The sequence below is a fragment of the Barbus barbus genome (assembly GCF_936440315.1).
Source record: "Barbus barbus genome assembly, chromosome: 1".
Classification (NCBI taxonomy): Eukaryota; Metazoa; Chordata; class Actinopteri; order Cypriniformes; family Cyprinidae; genus Barbus; species Barbus barbus.
The window spans coordinates 6168114-6188166 of record NC_136729.1 but is presented as its reverse complement, the minus strand read 5'-3'; the positions used below and the strand labels follow the sequence as shown (position 1 = coordinate 6188166).

The 20053-nt window shown below is 37.6% G+C and overlaps 1 protein-coding gene across 1 annotated transcript; it reads right to left on the bottom strand.

Moving 5' to 3' along the window:
* Positions 1–331: 331 nt before the first annotated feature.
* Positions 332–11156, bottom strand: snrpa1 (small nuclear ribonucleoprotein polypeptide A'). Its single transcript, XM_079395421.1, has 9 exons — positions 10932–11156; positions 10702–10849; positions 9999–10077; positions 9841–9887; positions 9649–9751; positions 8764–8843; positions 8383–8455; positions 1083–1176; positions 332–780 (listed from the first exon to the last, which is right to left on the bottom strand). Exons 1-9 carry the CDS (start codon positions 11011–11013, stop codon positions 635–637), a joined length of 852 nt encoding a protein of 283 aa, XP_079251547.1. The 5' UTR covers positions 11014–11156; the 3' UTR covers positions 332–634.
* Between the last annotated feature and the right edge of the window lie 8897 nt (positions 11157–20053).

The following is a 20053-nucleotide window of genomic DNA, read 5'->3' as shown; positions in this document are numbered from 1 at the left end:
CATGATTTTTACTTAATATCCTAATAATTTTTGGCATAAAAGAAAAATTGATAATTTTGACCCAAACAATGTATTTTTGGCTATTGCTACAAATATACCCCAGTGACTTAAGACTGGTTTTGTGCTTCAGAGTGACACACACACACACATATTATATATATATATATATATATATATATATATATATATACACACACACACCCAAAGAAAAAAAAAACTAGTCCTATATCATATTGTCGATTTCCTAACTGTTTAAAAACGTGTGGAAAATAATTAGGCAAGAAATGTGCCATGCCTTCAGATCTTGAGTGAGAACACTGAACAAACTGTAAACAATCATTATGAATGAATATATTTTAATTTCTAGTCTTTGACGGTGGTCATAATTTTCTGTTCACAAAATATTAGAAAACAGCAAATAAACAGAAAAAAATTCTTGACCACATTAAGATATACATAAAGAGAGAGGAGGGGGGGGGAGACAAAAAAAACCATCACATCGTTATTTAAAAAAAAACAAAAAGTTTAATGTACTTTAATTTACAAAAACAAAAAAACACTTGAAAAAAGTGCCGTCAAACACAGCGTCAAAGAGCATGAACGAATCTGAAACATCGTCAACAAGTGAACATATCTATGATCCATTCATATGAATGTCTTCCTGCATGTCATCTTCGCCTCCGTTTTCTCCCTCTGCTCCCTGCATGTCTTCATACATGGGCACAGACTCCTGCATCTCCTCCTCAACCTCCTCCTCTTCCTCTACTACATCAGATGCTCCTGAAAAAGGCAAACAAAAGACATGAGAAGTTTAATCGTTTTTAAATCACTAAATATGTCCCATTGCTAATTAAATTGTTTGAACAAAATGCAGATCAGCTTATCAGAAAAGCCTCAGTCTGAGACTCAAGTGAGCTATACTTTATTTGTAAGAAGTTCACTGCATCAGAGTTACAGATTTCAGCTAAACTGAGCTACACACAGGGTTCCCACTCCTTCACAAATGAACTTCCAGCACTTTTCCCATCATTTGTGATTACTGAATAATATGTTTATGTGTAAGAGCATATTAAAAGTAATACCTGATCTCAGCTCTCGCCCCGGGATCTGTCCGGACTGCAGGAATCCCTTCAACCGCTCAACTTCAGCCAGTGATGTGGCATTAGCAATAGCATTCTACACGCAAACAAAATCAGTGACATAATATTATATCAGGACATCAATATGAATTACACAATAAATTGACATTTGAGCAAGGATGCATTAGATCACGCGTGACAGTAAAGACATTTATAATATTACAAACATCTCCATTTCAAATAAATGCTCTTATTTCTAATCCTCTATTCATCAAAACATTGTGAATAAAATGCATCAGGTTTCCACAAAATTATGAAGCAGCACAACTTTTTTCAACATTGATAAGGAATGTTTTTTCAGCAGCAAATCAGCATATTAGAATGATTTCTGAAGGATCATGTGACACTGAAGACTGGCATAAAATTCAGCTTTGCATCACAGATTACAATTTAAAGTATAATAAAATAGAAAACATTTTAAAATGAAATATTTCACAATATTACTGTTTTTGCTGTATTTTTTAATAGAGAAAGCAGCCTTGGTAAGACTTCTTTTAAAACAAAAATATGCATGAAAAATAAATATCTAAAAAAATTACATATTAAACATTATATTGTGTATATTATATTAAGTATATAAACATTATAGAATATATTTTAGTATAAAGTAGAATATATATTATATTCTATAATCTAAAAATCCTAATGTATGTGTAGAACATATGTATGAACACACAGGATTTTCATATTATAGAATATAGATATATTATAAAAATATATTTAAAGTGGAACCTCTTGAGTGTTTATATATGTATGTATCAGATATGGGCACTCGAGTCGCATTTTTATAGCCTTAAGACTTGACTCAGACTCGACCTGAAATGACTCCAGACTTGACTGGACTCGAGGAAAAGGACTCGTGAATATTTAAAAAGCAACTCGAGTCTTTTATGCTTAAATGCTTATATAACTGATTTTCAAAAGGCGGACCGCGAGCACTATTTTAAGTGAGCAGCACGTCAAACAGCGGAGCGCATCACATATCAAGCGCTCAGGGTCGTTTATGGCAAATATCTTTCAGCGCTATATCCTCTAGTACTTTTATCTAAAGCCAAACGTGCTTAATTCAAGCCCTTTCAGCTCCGTGCGCTTTCTTCAGGCACGCGCCGGCACAGATGACGCGGATAATTTAACAACAGAAACACGGTGAGCAGCAAAATTATAGATTACTTTCACTAAAACACAGCAGAAAAAAAAAATAATGCTGCAAATATATCTATTTATCTATCTATGACCTATGACTCTGACTGTTCAAACCAGATGTGACGAGACGTTTCTGATACATTTAGCATTATTAATCTGTAGGCTTAGAACATTTCAAAAGAATCATAATTGGGAAAATTGTTGTTAGATGGCTAGGATGGAACTTAAACTTAGAAACTGCTAGTTATTTTTCTTTTCTGGTCAAGATGAGAACGTTTTGATTAGCTACATTGTTTTTAGTAGATAATGCTTTTAAGTAAAATATTAAAATAGTAAAGACTTCAGGAGGAAAACCCTGAACAGAATTTTTTCTGTCACATGGCCTCGCATGTATCTAAATGTATAAATATAATACATGTAAAAATTTACTAATGGATTACAACATAAGTAACAGGCTGCATGTATATTAACCTTACATCTTAACACCTCTTTTTTTTTTACAAAGCAGATCATAGATCATATATTTTGTCTGTAGCCTATAAAACAGCTTCATAAATAGAAGATTTCAATACATGAGGATTGTGAATGGGATTTTTTAGCGAGCTATTAAATGACTTGAGACTCGACTCGGACTCGTGACCAAACACTTCAGACTTGACTCAGACTCCAAGTTAAAGACTTGTGAACATCTCTGTATGTATGTATGTTTTTTATATTATATATATATATATATATATATATATATATATATATATATATATATATATATATATATATATATATACATACACACACACACACAATACAATGCATCGATGCCACGCGTAAAATATCAATATCTGTAGTACAAATAGGCTCTTTGTTTTGGCACCGTCCTTAATTTACACAATGCATTACTGGCAATGATTTTAAAAAGTTTTAATAGCTTTATTTTTGTGATTTTTTTAAATATTTCTTTTTCAACATTAACATTTTTTGTACAACTAGAGTACCTCATTTTTGTTTTTTCCTAATGAGGATTTATGCTATTTTACACATTGCACTTTTTAGCACAGAAGCCTGAAAGATTTTCTCGTCTGTTGTCATGTCATAAGATAACTGATCTTATGTTTGACATTGATTATTTTTATTCAATTATTTAAAAAAAAAAGGTGTATGACTATTTTTGGTTGTGAATGTCCCAATTGAGGTACAGGATGTGGACATTTCCGATAAACGATTGCATTACATACATATTTTGACTGCATTTGTGTGTTAATAAAAATGTAGATGGTTGTTTACAAAATATATATATATATATATATATATATATATATATATATATATATATATAGTTTCGGTACAGACCGGTATGTGTAGGGAAAAACGATACTGTCAATAAAAAATAAAGAAAATAAGAATAATCTAACTACAAGCAACAGCACAAATAAATACAATAGAGTAATGATATAAATAAAATAAACTGATTTTCAGGGGTTTTTTAGGTAGGTCTATTGCAGGAGTATTCAACAGGAGGCCCGCGAGCCATCTGCATTAATTTTGTGGCCTGCGTCATGCTGAAGATTAATGTATTTTTATTACAGTTTGTGCTCAAAATATTAGGCATTTTGACTTTATATTTAATTAAACGTAGCCTATACAATGGCAGTAGCAAAAGCTGCTGGATCTCTGTAGGCACTGTAACTAACCACATGCGGCACGCCCGAAACAACTTAAGAGAAGCGCTGTCCAACAAAAGAGGACAACATGATTTTACTCAACATCAGTCGAGTGTTTGAAATAACTTTGTTTTGTGAGCTGATGTGCGTTTTTTGTCACAGAACGAGGCAGATAATATATTCTATACGGTAAAGGCAATGTCAATTATCATTGGATTTTAAAGGGGTCCTATTATGCTTTTTCACTTTTTGAGTTTTAGTCAGTGTGTAGTGTGTGTGTTTGGGCATAAAACGATCTACAAAGTTACAAATCTCAAAGTCCACTCCAAAGGAAGATATTTTAAGAATTAAATTATATATTTCAAGAACTACAACGAACGGCTCGTTTGGACTACAAAGCTGTTTTCTTGTATTTGTGACATTACAAAAATAAATCCCGCCCACGGAAATTCAAATGGTTGGCGGGTGCACATTTCAAAATCGAAACCCGGTGCGGGTGTTTTTATATTACTGCATTTCTGATGGAAACCGACTGTTTTCAGACAATTTTGGATGTCATTTTCATTTAATCTCGCATGTAATGTCTGATAAAGCAGTGTTTGTGAGCTGAGCTCTGTTTTGTGTCCAGCGTTAAAACCTCGAGCTCTTCCGCTCCAACAGCGCCTCCTGCTGGCAGAGAATTCATTTGCATATATATATATATATATATATATATATATATATATATATATATGCGGCACAAATAGTGTAAGTCTGTGGGACTATGGTATAAATAAATTCAACTGTATAACAGTTTCACTGCAATTCATGTTATAATGTTAGAATTAAAGAATAATAAACATAATACATATTACTGCTGCACTTATCTGTATATAGTCAATGCAGTTATTTTTAAGATGTTGTTGACATCCTGTCTAAAACGTGATTTAGCCCAAAAAACTACAACAACATTACCACTTTAATATGTCTTGCAATATCCGTGCGTGCAAAGGTTCTGTGCGATCGTCTTGTTCAATATTCTCAGGGTCTGAAATGATATAGCAATATTGACGAACTTGCTGTTTTGGCAAGGGGCGGGGCAATACTGAAACACCGTGTAAACTGTTTACCAATCACAACGCACTGGGACAGCTAACCAATCACAACACATTTAGTATTTCGGAAGGTGGGCCTTAATCAAACCCGGAACTAATCGAGTCGTTTGTGTCAGGCTGGGGAGAAAGGTATTGTAATAATGTAAATTATGTGAAAAATAATGCGCTTTTCTAACCACCAAGCATGAGAGCATGTTCTAGTACACCCCCAAAACAAAATCAAGACTTTGTAAAAGAGCATAATAGGACCCCTTTAAATATACTTTATTATGAAAATACCAGAAGATTGAAGAACACAGCTAAACCATGTATTTTCGCACCGTATGTTTATTGTTGTATACTGTTGGATATTTAAATAAATAGCCAGATCGCAAACAGATTCAATCACCCACGCAATCTTGTTCATAAATGACAATCATAAATGATTCATTTGTCTATTAAAGCCTTAAATCACAATGTAACATTCAAATCTGCGCTCGTGCTGCCGCTGATCCAGAGAGAGCAGTTTACGTGTATGAAACATCTTTACAAAGTATTTTGTATCGTTATTTCTGTTACAAACATTTAAATAATCACAGAAGTACTGGAATAAAAGTTTATAGTTCAGATATAAACACTGCTGTCTATCGCCAAACCAGTTCAAAAGCAGATCACAGTATGGCCAGACAATGCCACCTCAGCACTGCAGGACTGCTTCCAGGACACAGACTGAAACATGTTTAAAGAGCCAGCCACCTACAACAACCACACAGACCTGCATGAGTACACTGAAACTGTGACTGCTTACATCAAAAAGTGCACTGATGATGAGACAGTCACCAAGACCATCACCACATGTGCCAACCAGAAGCCATGGATGACAGCAGAGGTTCGTGGGCTGCTAAAGACCAGAGATGAAGCATTCAGATCAGGAGATAAAGCAGCCCACAAAACAGCAAGAGCCAGTCTGTCCTGTGGCATCAAAAATGCAAAACGGTCATACGCTCAAAAAATCAACAATCACTTCACAGACAGCAGAGACACACGGAGCCTGTGGCAAGCCATTCAGACCATCACTGACTACAAGCCCCCGCCACAGGCCTGTGATGAGGACACATCCCTCCCCGATGCACTCAACCACTTTTATTCACGGTTTGAAATGCAGAATGACACACCTGCACAAAAACTGCCCACACCTCCCAACGACCGGGCGCTCTGTCTGTCTCCAGTCGACGTAAGGAAGACCCTATCTAGGATTAACCCACGCAAGGCTGCGGGTCCTGACAACATACCTGTGTTCTGAGAGACTGTGCTGCACAGCTGACAGATGTGCTTACAGATATCTTCAACACCTCGCTGAGCCAGGCAGTCGTCCCCACATGTCTCAAATCCACAACAATCATACCGGTACCAAAGAAATCACCCGTGTGCTGTCTAAATGACTACAGTCCCACAACATCAAAACCAGCCTCCCCAACACACTCGACCCGCTCCAGTTTGCATATTGTCCAAACCGCTCTACTGACGATGCAATTTCCTCCACCCGGCTCTTACCCACCTAGAAAATAAAGACTCCTATGTTAGAATGCTGTTCATTGACTTCAGCTCGGCATTCAACACAATCCCACAACAGCTCATAAATAAACTAAGCCTGCAGGGCCTTAACAATTCCCTGTGTAACTGGATCCTGGACTTTCTAACCGGAAGACCTCAGTCAGTCCGTGTCGGCCACAACACCTCGAGCACTACCACACTGAGCTCAGGTGCCCCACAAGGCTGTGTGCTCAGCCCGCTGCTCTTCACACTGCTGACGAATGCACTGCCAAGTTCAGCTCCAACCACATCATCAAGTTTGCTGATGACACAACAGTGGTAGGTCTCATCAGCAACAACGATGAAACACACTACAGAGAGGAAGTGGCACAGCTGGCTGAATGGTGTGGCCTAACAATCTGTCCCTCAATGTGAAGAAGACAAAGGAGGTTGTGATGGACTTCAGGAGAAACTCCGTTGACCACCCCCCACTGACCATCGACAGCTCGACTGTGGAGAGAGTCAGCAGCACTAAATTCCTGGGGGTGCACATCACAGAGGATCTCACCTGGACCACCAACACCATGTTACTCTCCAAAAAGGCACAACAGTGCCTACACTTTCTCCACCCGCTGAAAAGAGCAAGTCTCCCTCCACCCATCCTCACCACATTCTAGAGGGGCACCATTGAGTGTATGCAGACCAGCTGCATCACTGTCTGGTACGGGAACTGCAGTGCTGCTGACCGCAAGACCCTCCAGCGGACAGTGAACACAGCTGCAAAGATCATCGGTGCCCCTCTCCCCTCCATCCTGAACATTTTCCTTACACGATGCTCCAGCAAAACCAACAGCATCGTGAAGGACTCCACCCATCCCTCCCACAGTCTCTTCCAGCTCCTACCATCAGGAAGACGGTACCGGAGCATCAGAGCCCGCTCCGCCAGACTGCTCAACAGCTTTTTCCCCCAGGCTGTGAGAGCCCTGAACTCAAACCACCCCGCCCCCCTCTGAAACCCCATGCAAACCCCTACCTGCTGAAACATGGACCATGAACTTGAACTTGACTTGAAGTGATCAAAATAGAATAAATCCCCTTTTTGAAAGTGACGATGCTTCAAATAAAGATTGTATCAATTACAACGTAACGCCAGCAGGTGGAGACAAGTGACTTAAAATGAGATTAATTAAAAAAAAACATCGATTCATTCAAAAATTAAACAAGTGAAGTCTTTGAGCAAGTCATGAATATGAGTTATGAATCATTTGTTTAACTATCAATTTGTTGAATATTGTATTCTATAAATAGACTGCAGCAGTTTTTTTCTAGAAACTCTACTAGTTGTCTGTTTTTTTTTAACAAGACTTAGATAATAAACTATTTCTAAATCAGTAAATCTGCAAATATTGTCTTAAAGTCTGATGATGCAAATTGTAATTTGTGGTCCTTCGCATCGAATGTAGTTTAAATGTGGGCCGCTTGGTCTACAGCATTAGTTTTTAGGTACAGAAATTGAATAAAGTAATCAAATGTAAAACAGCATTGCATGTTTGACTGTATAAATTAAAGATTAATCTTTATTAAAAGTTACAAAAGCAGTGAGAGATTTCTTTGTTGTTGTTGTTTGATTAATATTAAGAAAGTGATGTCACTTTAAGAGAATGCACTGATCCAGTACGTTCAGCCGGCTCTGTCTGCTATAGATTACTTTTTAAGATGGGTATTTTGACAATTTTTGTGTGAATTTGTCCATTCAAACAATACTTCAGAGAGAGAGCTTAATATTTGCACGCGTTCTGAGGTGTGTGTGTGTGTGTTAATTCAGTTCTTCCTTACCTTGATGGCTTCAACATCTGCAGCCGACGGCCCGGTTTTCTTCTCAGTCTGAAGTGCCGCTCCTGGAGTAAACCTGAGAGCAAGAGAGGACATTTGGTGTTCAGACAATGTAACCGCATTTACATGCCTCTACAGCGCTTCAACCGCTGTTCCCACAATCAGAGTGTAGTATCTGGAGTATCTTATCAATGTGAATAAACTGATACGAGAAAGAAAAGCCTTGAGCCAGCTCCCCTGAGAAACACTGCTGTAGTTTGACATGGACATTTAGGTTTTACAGCCAATTGAGTGTCAGTTTTCATTCTCTGAGCTGTCGGGTTCAGAACTTCCACAGTCCAGTAATTCGGGAGAGCTGTGCTTGATCAAGGAGTTTCATCTTACGTTTTGGTTTGCTTGGCAATATCCTTTGCAAGCTGAGCACCTCGTTTGCCTTTGAACATTTTTTCCGCCTCCTGCCGTTCCTACAGTGATACATCAGAGAGTTAAAGCAGACGTTCACAACAGACCACGACCCCGTTCTTCATATGTGTATTAATGAATGATCTCAACCGAACCAATTCAGCCCACATGTGCATTTAAAAACAAATTAAACCTATAGTATCAGATGTACTGTGCAAAGTATGAAGAACAGGGCCCAGAGTGACACTACAGTGATAAATAAACAGAAAACTAAATGTTAAGAGATGAATCTTCCAGAAATAATCTGTCCAAAGGAAGCAGTATACATTATCAAACAGTCAGTTTGTTAATTGTTAAATAAATTAAAAGAATAAAAGTCAGTGGCCCAAGCTTTTTAAAAGGTTTAAGTCTCTTCTGCTCACAAAGGCTGCATTTATTTGATCAAAATACAGTAAGAACAGTAATATTGAGAATTATTTTTACAATTTCAAGTCACCATTTTCTGTGAATATATAATAAAACTTAATTTATTCCTCTGATGCAAAGATGAATTTTCAGCATTATTCCTCCAGTCTTCAGTGTCACGTGATCCTTCAGAAATCATTCTAATATACTGATTTGCTGCACAAATAACATTTCTTATTAACAAAGTTGAAAACAGTTGTTCTGCATCATATTTTAGTGAAAATCATGATACATTTCATTCAGGATTCTGAATGAATAGAGATGAATACACTCAAAAGAACAGCATTTTTGTATCTTTTTTGATCAATTTAATGCATCCTTGCTGAATAAAAGGATTCATTTCTTTTGAAAAAAAATCTTTTGAATGGTAGTGTAGTTAAAAACAAAATCACTTAATCGTACCTTCAGTTTGACCTTCTGGAAGTCCAGAACTCTGATCTGTGGGATTTTATTGATGACATATAATCTGTAATGTTTCTTGTTGGTAACTGGATTCCTGAGGAGACTATAGAACAGAAAAACAGCTCATTTTATCACAAGTTAAAACATTAAATACAACACAATGTGTAAAACAGCTGTTTATTCAGCAGGTACCTGAGGAGGTTCAGTGATTTCACGGTCGCAAGAGGATCCAAATCACCCTGTCGAGAACCAGCAACAACCACTTGATCACAATTCAGTGCAACCAAACTTTAAAGCTCAAAGATTGATCGATTGATTGTGCATAAATGCAGATCTATGGTTGGACTCACCAGTTCTTGAATGTTGTTGCTTGTGAGAATGAGCTCCTTCAGGTTTGGCAAAGACTGCTCCAGGTTCTCTCCGATTCGACTGCAACAAGTGAGACAAAAACAGTCAAAAGCATAACCTTCAAGCTTTTTCAACACCGTTTCATAAGATGTGCAACAGAGGAGGAATAAGATTAACGTGTGTTTGCAAGAACAGTGCTGAGCAGCATGCTGTGATATGATGGTAAACAGTGTACATAATGTGTCCATATATGACCCTGGAGCACAAAACCAGTCATAAGTAGCACTAGTATATTTGTAGCAATAGCCAAAAATACATTGCATGGGTCAAAATGATCCTTTTTCTTTTATGCCAAAAACCATTAGGATATTAAATAAAAATTATGTTCCGTATTTTGTAAAATTCCTACCGTAAATATATAAAAACTTCATTTTGGATTAGTAATATGCATTGCTAAGAACTTCATTTGGACAACTTTAAAGGAGATTTTCTCAATATTTTGATTATTTTGCACCCTCAGATTCCAGTTTTTTTAAATAGTTGTATCTCAGCCAAATATTGTCCTATCATAAACCATGCATCAATGGAAAGCTTATTTATTCAGCTTTCAGATTAAAAAATTTATCTTTATGACTGGCTTTGTGGTCCAGGGTCACATATGACGATAAACAGTGTATAACGTGCAAATATAATAAATACCCTCACCAGATCCGGTTGTTGTTCAGCAGCAGTGTTTTGAGTCTCTTCAGCAGCGGAAACCCATCCAGTTTTCTGATCTCATTATCAGACAGCTCAATGGTATCAAACTGATCGAGTGTGGCGCCCAGATTCTCCAGCACAGGGATCTTATAGCCTACAAACACACCATCTGGAGTTATTCGCACATAACGCAGATAAATGGGTGATTAGCATATGAAGGATGGCGCTGGACTCACCGCGCAGGTCGAGCTCTCTGTCCCGCACAGGGTTGGTGTACTGCGCCGCCTGCTCGATTAACTCCGCCGTCAGCTTCACCATGTCAGCCGCTAAGAGGAACGACCTGTGAGGAACGAGTAGTTAGTTTGATCAAAAGTTTATTATGAACGTCTAACATTCGCACACACGCTGCCGCCAAACGGAAGCGTCTGTTTTGTTCTTCTCGAGACAAACGCCACGTTTGCAAGAAAACCGCAGCGCCACCAGGCGGACTGGAGGAGGAACGCGCTGCAGCACAGTCTAGCGTCAGTAGAGCACAAAGATAAACACAGTTACATAAAAGAGAGAAAAGCATAAAATAAGTTGTAAAGTTTAAAACAAACCTAAACTTTCAGCAGATATGTATTTATAAAAAAGCAATTGCATATACTAGTTAAGTTCAAATTATATATATATATATATATATATATACACACACACACACACGCACACATAAACATTATAAGTATTATATGTCAATATAATATAGTATAGTATATATAATTAATAAAATATAATTATTATATCATAAGGTTTAGCCTATTATGTTTACCTCTAATCCAAAGGTTTAAACAGACTAAAAATAAAATACAAACTATCCATGAAAATCCAGAATACCACAATAGTCGACGTATCTACCTCGGCAGATGTTATTTGCTGTGTAAATAAAGTAAATGAAAATTCTAAATGTAAGAAATGTTCTGTTTATAATTTTCAATTTTTTTAGCCTTTCTTAACATCCTAACATTTTATCTTGAATTTTCTCTCAAGATAGCACAGTAATTATTCATGGATATTATACATTTAACTAGTTAAATTTGTAACACAATTTGAAAAAAAAAACATACTGAACTTGAAATGATTGAAGCTTGTTTATGCCACTGGTTAAATAATGGCTCGTTTCCAGTGAGCGGTACGGTACGGTACACAATTATGTCCGTTTCCATTGTCAGAAGTTGTGAATGGTACCAAAATAGCGAACCGTGCCGTACCACTTTTTTGGTATTCTTTGGTTGGGGCCAAAAGGGTGGAGCTAAACTCACCGCAGAAGTTGATTGGTTTACTAGAATCATCACTTGTGGGTGATACAAGGGGATAAAGCTTCTCCTTCACTCGTTCCGCTGTGTTCTGCTTATTACATCAGAGTGTGCAAACACACACACACAAAATATAACAGTGTATTTTATACTTTTATATTTTCACACAAATAACTGTTTCTCAATTTGTGTTCTTGTGGACTTGTGAAACCTCATGTAAGCCCAAAAACCCGTGTAATTTTCAAAATATTACTGTTATTCTGTCATGAAATGTAGTTTTAAGAGGCGAGAATGTAGTTGTTTAAAACTCAAATCTGCGGTTTATTTATAAAGATATACCAAAATGTATACCAAAGTGTAAGTATATATATTTTTTTAATTTAGCGAACGAGACTAGTGTCGGCATGATTGTGACCCAGTGTTGGCTCAGTTTCAGTACCCAGTGTCAGACCAGTGCCGGCTAAGTGTACCATTTTGGTTGGCATGATTGTGGCCCAGTGCCGGTGGTGTTGTATCACCAGTACCCAGACTTAGTACTTGGTACCAGACTTGGTAGTGTCAGTACCCAGACTTGGACAAGTACTGGCTAAGTGTATAATTTCTTGTCGGTGTGATTGTGGCCCAGTGCCGGTGGTGTTGGCTCAGTTTCAGTACCCAGACTCAAGCCAGTACTGGCTAAGTGTTACAATTCTTGTCGGCATGATTGTGGCCCAATGCCGGCAGTTTGGCCCGATTCTGGGTTGTCATTCATCCCATGTCCATGCCGAGTCTGGCAACCGCAGTCGGGCTGAGTTATTTCTTCCGGCCTACCAGATCTGGGCCATTATCGGGCCAAACCGCTTTGGCTACCTGGGGAGGCATAAAATAAATTAATTAATTAATGAAAAAATGTAATTGGGCCTTTTTGTCTTCAGACTTTTTTTCTCTCATCTCTGAGTTCGTATCGCACAATTAATAATAATAATTATAATAAATTTTATTTGTAATGCGCCTTTCTTAAACTCAAAGCGCTACAACATGTACAAACAAAATAACAAATCAACCAAAACTACATAATATCAAAATAAAATCACAGTAAATAATCACAAATTAAAAGCTTTACTAAAAAGATGCGTTTTAAGAAGTTTCTTGAAACAATCCAAGGAAGCCGCATTCCTAATGAATGCAGGTAATGCGTTCCATAGCTTAGGCCGGTTATAAGAAAAAGCCCCCCCCCCCCCCCCCCCCCATGGTTTTTAATTTACAACGAGGCTGATACAAGGAGAGACAACCAGCAGAGCGAAGAGAGCGAGGAGTAGAAAGAGTGACCAAATCACAGATGTAATCTGGAGCCAGCCCATGCACAGCTTTATAGGTTAAAATCAGAGTTTTAAAATCAATACGTGATTGAACCGGGAGCCAATGAAGCTGCTGGAGCACTGGGGTAATGTGATGGCGTGCAGATGTATAAGTCAAAACTCGCGCAGCTGAGTTTTGTATATATTGCAATCTCTTAACAGAACTTGCTGGTAAACCCCCAAAGAGAGAATTACAATAATCAAGCCGTGATGTGATGAAGGCATGAATAAGCCTCTCAGCATCAGGCCTGGAAAGAAAGGGTCTAATGCGAGCAATGTTACGAAGATGGAAAAAAGCAACTTTAGTTATGTTTTTGAAATGAGAATTAAAAGTCATCTGAGCATCAAAAATAACGCCTAAATTACGCACCTGGGCATGAGGAGATATTTGAGTATTGTCAACTGAAAGTTTAAAATTACTGCATTTATTAACATTAGATGGAGTGCCAATTAATACAATTTCGGTTTTAGAACCATTTAGCTTTAGAAAGTTGTGTTTCATCCATGCCTTGATTTCCAACCTACAGGCAGAAAGAGTCAAAGAGGAAGTAGTGGAGTAGTGGGTGTCGTCCGCATAACAATGATAACCCAGGCCGTACTTCTGAATAATCTGCCCAAGAGGTAGCATGTAAACACTAAATAAAACAGGACCCAGAACTGACCCCTGAGGGACACCCTGACACAAATCAAATCAAATCAAATCAAATCAAATCACTTTTATTGTCACATCACCACAGCACATGTGCCTTCGTGAGTGAAATTCTTGAGAGCGTGCTCCAGACAGTGCAGAAACAATTTACATATAGACATTACCATACAAACGTACAGACTTATACAGATGACAATGTGTAATATACACATACATATACTCAGTACACATAGTGTACTATTAGACAGACATACAGTTACCGATACACATTATACACAGTATGTAGTGCACATTCTACGTTATATACACACAGTAATATGCGAAGATGCAGCAGATTATATATAAACCGGATGTGCAAATGTCATGGATGTGCATTGGATGGTATCCAGTGCTGGCAAAAAGATTGTTGTATTTGTGCACAAAGGCACAGTCTGAGATCTGTTAGTACCCAAGTAAACAAACTGAGAACGTTGTGAAAGATACGATTTAAACTAGTTCAACACATTGAACTAATTCAGACTACTTGATCTTTTTATAGACAGTATATATTTTAAAATATATCAAGGCACATTTATAAAAATTACTTAAATGTCCTGTAATTGAATTTAGGCCTAATCCTGGTTTAGTCTAAGCCCTGTCTGTGCAACCAGGCCTTTATATTTTATTCCGTGGAAGAAAAAAAAACAGAAGCGGGAAAATATAGAGAAATGCGAGACATAAACTAATGAGGAAAATTACCTTTATTACTTGTATCATTTAGTATTCTTCCATACTAAATGAACACAACGGTAGGCCTAATAAAAGGAATATAACAACTCACCAGTCCACCAGAGTGCAGCACAATCCTAGTCTCAGCCAGTTTCTCCTGTTCCTTATTTAAATGTGTTGAAGTTGTATAAAATAAACTGTCGGTGTGTAAAGGAAAATCACAGATGGCATGATGAACATTTATTCATTCCTCTGTCGAAACAGTCATCTCAACATCTTTCATCTCTAAATAATCTACAGCGCTGCATCTGATACTACTCTGACCAGATGTGGAGGGTGGTTTTGTTTTTGGAGATGTTTAGAAACGACAGGTTGATAAAGTTCAGCAGATGTTTTCAGTATAAGTCTGTATATCATCAGATGAAGTGTATCAAAAAGTAACTGATGAAGATGTGATAAAAAGTTTACAAGGCAGTTTTAATGTGACCTACGTCTACGTCTTTCTAACAGTATAGCAGATACTTACATAAAATACATGTAAATACCAGCCGTCACTCTATATCTCCCAATAATGTCTTAGTAAGATGATATTGAAATGCTTAGTTTTATGATCAAAGCACTATAGTTAAAAAAAAAGTATGCCATTCAATAAATATAATAATGATTGAGAGATGAACAGAAGCCTGATGATCATATTCATCTTGAAATATTGCTAAAAGTTATTCTTAGTTTACTTCATAAATCAGTAAAGATTTCACAGCAAAAAAGATTATATGTGAAACATGAACTAAAATATTTTTATTTTATTTTTATTGTGTGTGTCATCATCGAATGCAAGATTCAGAATAAAGAAGTAATGGATATAACTGATACGACACATTCCCTGCTTTTAATATCTGAAGAATTAATGCATCAGGACACAGCTGATCACTTAGAAAGACCTGTGAGGCAACTGTTCCAATACTTATGCTCACATCAGATAGTGGGATGAAACTCTAAAAGTGCTGAACTGCTTAGCTGGTAAAACATCTATTTAGAATACATCTGTGTTGAATAAGATGTGACATTCTGTAGTTTTGTCTCATATTAATCTTTTAATCATATTTGTAAATGTCTTGACTCCACAGCCAACACAGCAAATTTGTCTTTACTGTTCCAATACTTTTGGAGGGCACATTATATATATATATACACACATACTCACTGGTCACTTTATTAGGTACACCTTGCTAGTACCGGGTTGGACCCATTTTGCCTTCAGAACTGCCAATATTCTTCATGGCATAGATTCAACAAGGTGTTGGAAACATTCCTCAGAGATTTTGGTCCATATTGACATGATAGCATCACGCAGTTGCTGCAGATTTATCGGCTGCACATCCATGATGCGAATCTCCCGTTCCACCACATCCCAAAGGCGCTCTATTGGATTGAGATCTGGTGACTGTGGAGGCCATTTGAGTAAAGTGAACTCACTGTCATGTTCAAGAAACCAATCGGAGATGATTTGAGCTTTGTGATATGGTGCATTATCCTGCTGGAGTATCCCCCACACCATTACACCACCACCACCACCAGCCTGAACCGTTGAGACAAGGCAGGATGGATCCTTTCATGTACTTTATGCCAAATTCTGACCCTACCACCTCAATGTCGCAGTAGAAATAGAGACTCATCAGACCAGGCAACGTTTTTTCCAATCTTCTATTGTCCAATTTTGGTGAGCCTGTGCGAATTGTAGCCTCCGTTTTCTGTTCTTAGCTGACAGGAGCGACACCCGGTGTGGTCTTCTGCTGCTGTAGCCCATCTACTTCAGGGTTCGACGTGTTGTGCGTTCAGAGATGGTATTCTGCATACCTTGGTTGTAACGAGTGGTTATTTGAGTTACTGTTGCCTTTCTATCATTTCTAACCAGTCTGCCCATTCTCCTCTGACCTCTGACATCAACAAGGCATTTTCGTCCACACAACTGCCGCTCACTGGATATTTTCTCTTTTTCGGACCATTCTCTGTAAACCCTAGAGATGGTTGTATGTGAAAATCCCAGTAGATCAGCAGTTTTTGAAATACTCAGACCAGCCCGCCTGGCACCAATAACCATTCCACGTTCAAAGTCACTTAACTCTCCTTTCTTCCCCATTCTGATGCTCGGTTTGAACTTCAGCAAGTCGTCTTCACCACATCTAGATGCCTAAATGCATTGAGCTGCTGCCATGTGATTGGCTGATTAGCTATTTATGTTACAAAGCAATTGAACAGGGGTACCTAATAAAGTGGCCGGTGAGTGTATATATATATATATAAATATATATAAACACTGTTATCAGAGTGTTTTAACACAACACATGTTTTTTTTTCTTGTTTTTGGCCTTGACTTGCTGTACATCAAGAAATTGACTCATTTGTGTCCACTTTTTATTTCTCCGGAGGAATTTGTGGAGAAACATCTAAGACAAAGTTGATAATTATGCATAAGACATAACTAAGAATTCATAAACTTCATCAGAGCAATCAAATGCACACATCTTCATCTTTCAAGAGTTTCCCTCAATAAACTCCTAATTTGCTGCTTATTGACAGTAAGGTAGTTGTTGTAGTAGTTAGAATATGGAGTGATCTAGAAGATGGTCATGCAGAATAAAACATCAACATGTGCTTTATAAGAACTAATAAACAGCCAATATTCTAGCAATATGTATGCTACTAAGCAACTAGTTAAGGGTGAATGGTGTTCCATAATCTAAAGCGTTAAAATGCAATGATAATGTTAATAATGAACAATAATGATCCAACAGCACAGTATCATCATTGTTCAGGACTCATTAATAAAGCATTATGTTATGCACGCAGTTATGCATGATACTGGTTATCATCAGTCCCGTGGTGTTTTCACACAAAGTGACTCCAGAATCATTAAAGAGATTCACTGAAGCTTGAAGAGTTCAGTAACATCACAATGAGGAACATGCGTCACGGGTTCGTCTGTGTGTGCATAGTATGATCTTCAGCCCAGACACTTTGCGCATCGTAGAGGGCCACCCTTGGGCAGAGTTTAGGCTAGCACTTACACCCAGGGTATGGTTCATCTTTACACCTCATCGGAGTTACTGGAACTTTCATCCAAAGTTTGCTCATTTAAGTTTAGTTTGTTTAGCCATCTTTCATAATATTCATCCAGGTTCTTTTCTTGTAATCATTTGTCTATTATTTGGGACTTTTATCACTTCCATTTGCTTAACAATAGCATTTGCTCTACTGCATGGGACACATGGTCACAGAACTCTTTGTGTGTTTTAGAGTTTAAACCGACCACGTCCTCTAGCCTGCTCTTAACAGCTTGCGTCATGGCACCAATCACAGCATTTCTAAACAGTGTTGCCATTAATGGGTCTCCTCCTTTTTAGCTGTCTCTGAACATATGTGGTTGGATTTTCTGTTTCCCTCAGCTATTCTCCCTTTAATGATTTAGGGTCTAGTCTGATCGGATACTCAGCACGCAGTGCTTGCCACACTGCTGGACGGAATGCATCAAAAACAGTTTCATCCATGTAGTGCGAGTCCACAACTCTGTTTAAATTGGATGCTTGAAGAGTTTCTTCCATCTTTGCTCCTCCCATAATCTTCGCTAGAATTGCTTTAATGTCCCCCACAGCTAAAAGTTTGCCCATAGTTTCTTCAAACACCTTAATCCACTTTCCAGCCCCCTCATGAATATCTGGGAGGCGAGTGACCAGCCCCTCGAGGTCCTGTGAGGCCCAGGGGACATACTGTCCCTGTGCACCCTTGATTAAAATTGGGAGTTGTGCAGCCAGTGGTCTTAGGGTCCCTTTTTCTCTGCCCTGTTCCCATTTTGTATCAAATGATTTTTCACTTTCATTCACGTCCTCACTACTGTCAAACAACTTATTTCTCCCTCTCTCTAATTTATTTGCCTCTTGTATTTTTTTTTCTGATTCTTTAATTTTCTTCTCTATGTCTTCTTCTATGACCACCACTTGTGCTTCAATTTCCCTATCTTTTCTCCTCATCTCTTCTAACACTTCTTCATATTCTGTTTGTTTTCATAATTTCTAATGCTATGCGTGCCTGTCTATAACAGTCTATTGGCAAATATCCTTCTCTTTCTTTTCTCAGTCGCCTCTTTGGTTTCACATCTGGTTCCTTTTTTTCTTCCAACTCTACGTGTCCTTCCATCTGCATTTCTCCCAACACTTCTACCGTACCCTTAAGAATTGGTAACTGTCCCTCTGGGGGCAGATATGGGGGTGGTTTAGAAAACAACTTTTTCTTTTTCTTTGTCTCTTTGTTTCTCTCCTTAAGCATTTTCCTTGCCTGTTTTATAGTTTTTAATGCGTCATTCCCTTCCTTTTTAAACATGTCAAACACTTTGTTTTCTTTTTCCCTTTTTGCTTCTCTCTTTTCTTTTCTTTTCTTTTCTTTGATACTTTTAGTTTTATAGTTTTTTATAGTTTCCATTTCCTCACACAGTGCTACATCAAATGTCCCTTCTTTTGGCCTTTTTGTCATCATATTCTTAGTTCTCTTCTGCCATTTGTTTGAGACCTTATTTATCAATTCTTTACACAATGGATATTTTAATCCTAATATTTCCACCGGAGTGGCTGCCATACTTTTCCTATAATCTTACAATCCAATATTTAAGACTCTATATATATATTTCTTTATAGCCAATTAACTTACTATTTTTCCTACTTAATTTAACTATTTTAGCCACCGTTCTCCTATTTTAGTCTTTATTATGTGACTTACGTCTTTAAACCTAGTTTTTATTCTGTCTGATGCATGTGCACTCTCTGTATGAGTTAATAGTCTCAACTCTATATTCACTCAATATCCAAAAATATTAACTCTATTTTATATTTATTTTTACTTCTCTTCTATTTTTTTTAACTAGATATTTTCCGCCCTTAAAAGTATTTTTACTACGCTTTTTAACTTGTCTCCTTGAACTCACTCTGCTGCTTTGATCTCAAAAATGTTCTCCTTTTCCATCACACAGATCTTCAACAATCTAAAAACATATAACAGATCTTATTCAATCTTTATTGATATAAATTTTTCCTAATCACATTCACTCCTTCTAGTCCCTTTATTCACACAGGGCTCATTCTTTCATTCTGTGCCCCTTTATTTATAGGGTTCATGCAGTCAATCACTAGCTGCGTCCCACCCAAGGGGGATCCAAGAGCGGGTGCGCAGCTCTTACCCACTCAATACGGGATTTATTTACGTTACAGTCAAAGCATCACCGGGTCACTGCGGGTTAGACAAGGACAATTCACCAAGATGCATTGCAAATAGTCGAGCACAATCTAAATATTTATAAGCTCTGATTTCAGAACATGGAAAAA

What these genes read in the sequence shown, in the direction of transcription:
- snrpa1 (XM_079395421.1), bottom strand. Translation starts at nt 11,013, where the DNA reads ATGGTGAAGCTGACGGCGGAGTTAATCGAGCAGGCGGCGCAGTACACC. An exon ending in CAGAGAGCTCGACCTGCGCG is followed by an intron (nt 10,850 to 10,931) that starts GTGAGTCCAGCG and finishes GTGTGTTTGTAG; the next exon opens with GCTATAAGATCCCTGTGCTG. An exon ending in GCAACAACATTCAAGAACTG is followed by an intron (nt 9,888 to 9,998) that starts GTGAGTCCAACC and finishes GGTTCTCGACAG; the next exon opens with GGTGATTTGGATCCTCTTGC.